Source organism: Triticum dicoccoides, unplaced genomic scaffold (assembly GCF_002162155.2).
Source record: "Triticum dicoccoides isolate Atlit2015 ecotype Zavitan unplaced genomic scaffold, WEW_v2.0 scaffold47496, whole genome shotgun sequence".
Lineage (NCBI taxonomy): Eukaryota > Viridiplantae > Streptophyta > Magnoliopsida > Poales > Poaceae > Triticum > Triticum dicoccoides.
The window spans coordinates 1-3,911 of record NW_021275289.1 but is presented as its reverse complement, the minus strand read 5'-3'; the positions used below and the strand labels follow the sequence as shown (position 1 = coordinate 3,911).

At 51.7% G+C, this 3,911-nt stretch overlaps 1 protein-coding gene across 1 annotated transcript; it reads left to right on the top strand.

Annotated features, from left to right (window-relative positions):
* Positions 1 to 6: 6 nt before the first annotated feature.
* On the top strand, positions 7 to 1,918 carry LOC119346727 (receptor-like protein kinase HSL1). Its single transcript, XM_037615911.1, has 2 exons — positions 7 to 999; positions 1,095 to 1,918. Exons 1-2 carry the CDS (start codon positions 279 to 281, stop codon positions 1,481 to 1,483), a joined length of 1,110 nt encoding a protein of 369 aa, XP_037471808.1. The 5' UTR covers positions 7 to 278; the 3' UTR covers positions 1,484 to 1,918.
* Positions 1,919 to 3,911: the final 1,993 nt, after the last annotated feature.

Here is a 3,911-nt window from a genome sequence, read left to right as displayed (position 1 = left end):
CCGGAGCCATACCACCGGAGCTGGGTGACTTGCCGGTGCTCAACTACCTTGACCTCTCCGGCAACCGTCTCACCGGCCAAGTACCAGCTCAACTGGAGAACCTGAAGCTGAACCAGTTCAACGTCTCCAACAACCAGCTCAGTGGCCAGCTTCCACCCCAGTATGCAACGGAAGCATACCGCAGCAGCTTCTTGGGCAATCCGGGGCTGTGCGGAGACATTGCCGGTCTGTGCTCTGCCTCGCAAGGAAGTTCAGGGAACCACTCTGCCATTATCTGGATGATGCGCTCGATATTCATATTCGCGGCTGTCGTCTTGGTCGCCGGCGTGGCATGGTTCTACTGGAGGTACCGGAGCTTCAACAAAGCGAAACTGAAGGCCGAGCGCTCGAAATGGACACTGACATCCTTCCACAAGGTGTCGTTCAGCGAGCATGATATCCTGGACTGCGTTGATGAGGACAATGTCATCGGCAGCGGTGCATCTGGGAAGGTGTACAAGGCGGTGCTCGGCAACGGCGAGGTGGTCGCCGTCAAGAAGCTGTGGGGCGGCGCGGCGAAGAAGGACGTCGAGAACGCCGGCGAGGGGTCGGCGGCCGACAACAGCTTCGACGCCGAGGTGAGGACGCTTGGCAAGATCCGGCACAAGAACATCGTCAAGCTCCTGTGCTGCTGCACGCACAATGACTCCAAGATGCTGGTGTACGAGTACATGCCCAACGGCAGCCTCGGGGACGTGCTGCACAGCAGCAAGGCCGGTCTGCTGGACTGGCCGACGCGGTACAAGATTGCGCTGGACGCAGCCGAGGGGCTGTCCTACCTGCACCAGGACTGCGTGCCGGCGATCGTCCACAGGGATGTCAAGTCCAACAACATCCTCTTGGATGCAGAGTTCAGCGCTTGCGTCGCGGATTTCGGTGTCGCCAAGGTGGTGGAGATGGCTGTCCGGGCGCCCAAGTCCATGTCGGTGATCGCTGGCTCCTGCGGTTACATTGCTCCTGGTAAGACTTTCTGAATGTTTCACAAGTTCAGTTATTATTAGTCCTTTGATATATGTACATGTAAGTCTGATCAAAAGTTGTTCATATTTGTGCAGAGTACGCGTACACGCTCCGTGTCAACGAGAAGAGCGACATATACAGCTTCGGCGTGGTGCTCCTGGAGCTGGTGACCGGGAAGCCGCCGGTCGACCCAGAGTTCGGCGAGAAGGACCTGGTGAAGTGGGTGTGCAGCACCATTGATCAGAAAGGGGTAGAGCACGTCCTGGACAGCAGGCTCGACATGGCCTTCAAGGAGGAGATCAGCAGGGTCCTGAACATCGGCCTCATCTGCGCGAGCTCGCTGCCGATCAATCGCCCGGCGATGCGGAGGGTGGTGAAGATGCTGCAGGAGGTGCGCGCCGACGCGAGGCCGAAGCTGGACAAGGACGGCAAGCTGTCGCCGTACTACTACGACGACACCTCTGATCAAGGCAGCAGTGTCTAGGTAAGGTAATAAACCACAGAGCATAACACGTTGGTCATGACTCGACGAGCATAACACGTTGGCCCCCTTCCATGACTCGCCGAGCTCTCGGTAAGAAAGAACCTAAGTAGAATTACAGTGCTGATTTTGACCGCTGAACCGCTTGTTGTCGACGCCTCCAGCGCCACTGTGACCTGGAGTTGATGTGTGCTCCGGTCGGTCGGCAATGGAGGACAAGTGGGAGTTAGGGCATAGCTAGCTAGCGGCGGTGTTCTTGGTTGTTCTAGCTGTCTGTGGGCCGTGCCATTGATTCCGGTAGGGTAGATGGTCTGTATGGCCTTGAAGAAAAGTTTGCCAACGGAAGGAAGGAATCCAAATGTAGGTGTGTAATTAGTACTAGTACTAGTATGTTGCTTTCGCTTTCTGTCGATGAAATGGAATGAAATGTTTGCTCCATGCTCCTGGCCCATGTTTGTATGGGTGGTGGTTGTTGCACATCGACTCTATCTCCGGGCATTTAACTTGGTTTTCTGGGGTCCAGCTATTTATTTAGTCATCAAACTCGGAACAGAGATTTGTTCGAACGGAATCGAATACGGAGGACAATAATTATTTTGTTGGCTCTGTATTCTGGGCCATCCATCGCAAATGATTGCATCGAACATACGTACTCCTGAAATTTTAGTTGCCTGCATCTTGGGGTGGAGTAAATGAAGACTATTCAGCAGAACCTGTTCATTGAATTATTGAGTTATCCACACTGGCGTCTGCCTCGGAATTTCTCTGTAGTTTCTGTATCACATGTACTCCCTCCGTTCTAAAATAGATGTTAGTACAAAGTTGGGTCATCTATTTTGGAACGGAGGGAGTACGTACAGAAACAGTTTCCGTCGGCAAGCGGTTCAAGGCTTGGGAGCCACAGGGGTCGGTTTCCCGCCGTGTCTGTTTTTGATTCATTTCGAAGCCCAGGTTGCTGTGGTGAAAGCGCTCAGTTTTGTGTGCTGTCGGTTGTGTACTGGAGACGACAATGTTGGAGTTTGGATTGGCTTTCACGATCCGCGTCTCGTTTGCGTCGAAGAGGGCATCCACCCCACACCCCCATGCAAATTTCAATTTGAAAGAGTGCGAGTGCTCTACACTTCTTCTGCTATGGTGCCAAGCATGTGGATTTGGATGCTCGATCTGTTCCGCAAACGAGGCTGTTGTTGGCTTCACAAAAAATGGGAACGGGAGCGGGGCCGGTGTCGGAACTCGGGCTGGAGTAGCACCCAAGTCTTTCTTCATGGCACCCTATGTGTCTGCCTTGTCGATCCTCCCTCCCCTCCACGAATTTGTTGTGCCCCGCGAAGTTGCACCGGCAATCGCTTGTAGCAAAAATTTTAGGACGCGTCTAGCAAGCAGCCGTTGGCCGCTAGCGCTCCGTGGCAGCCGGTGATTTTTGGTAAACATTTGACTGTGTCCTGTTTTACTCCATGGAGTAGATGGCTTTCTATCACTTAATTCACGATTTACAAATTTTAAAACCCTATAGCTTTCAAACCGCACGTCGAAATTAAGATCTGTTTTCACTTTTGGAACCCTCGTGACGTGCTCCTTGAAACTAGATCCTGCATGGGCATTGTTTCGATGAATTTTTTTGTGCAATTTAGTCTCTCGTTTTGTGCAACTGCTTAGGAGTCGATATGCAACTAGCTGACAGTGGTTGTGCAACTTCCCGCCTACCCGTGAACGTGCAATTTTTACTGATCTCACCTCCACCCCAAACTATTTACTTCTAGTGAGATGTGCAACTTCGTCTGTTGTCTAGGCCAACTGCGTAGCAGTTGATGTGCAACTGTCCTCATGCCCGTGGATGTGCTTTCACTATTTACTGCATCAGCCAACTGCCTAATAGTGGATGTGCAACTTCGGATACTAACACGGCCAACTGTCTAACAATGATGTGCAACTTTTTCTAAATGTGTGGTTTTCCTGCTAGCACCCGGTCCAAACCACCCCTACTAGTGAGATGTACAACTTTCGCGTTGTGCCTATATGCAACTTTTCACTACCCTCATGAATGTGGAATTTTCACCATCCAAACTACCCCTAGCCGCGAGATGTGCAACCTCGTATGTTGCCCTGGCCAGCTGTGTAGCAGACTATGTGCAACTCCGTTTGTTGCCCTCGCCAATTAAAACTATATATTCATGTTGGGAACGTAGCATGCAATTTCAAAAAAATTCCTACGCTCACGCAAGATCTATCTAGAAGATGCATAGCAATGAGAGGAGGAGAGTGTGTCCACGTACCCTCGTAGACCGAAAGCGGAAGCGTTTGACAATGGGGTTGATGCAGTCGAACTTCTTCTCGTTCCGATCGATCAAGTACCGAACGTACGACACATCGAGTTATACACACGTTCAGCTCGATGACGTCCCTCGAACTCTTGATCCAACAAAGTGTCGAG

Excerpts from the sequence above, each read along its gene's own strand:
- LOC119346727 (XM_037615911.1), top strand. The coding sequence starts at position 279 with ATGATGCGCTCGATATTCATATTCGCGGCTGTCGTCTTGGTCGCCGGC. Across the intron at positions 1,000-1,094 it reads CTGCGGTTACATTGCTCCTG|AGTACGCGTACACGCTCCGT; the intron begins GTAAGACTTTCT and ends ATATTTGTGCAG.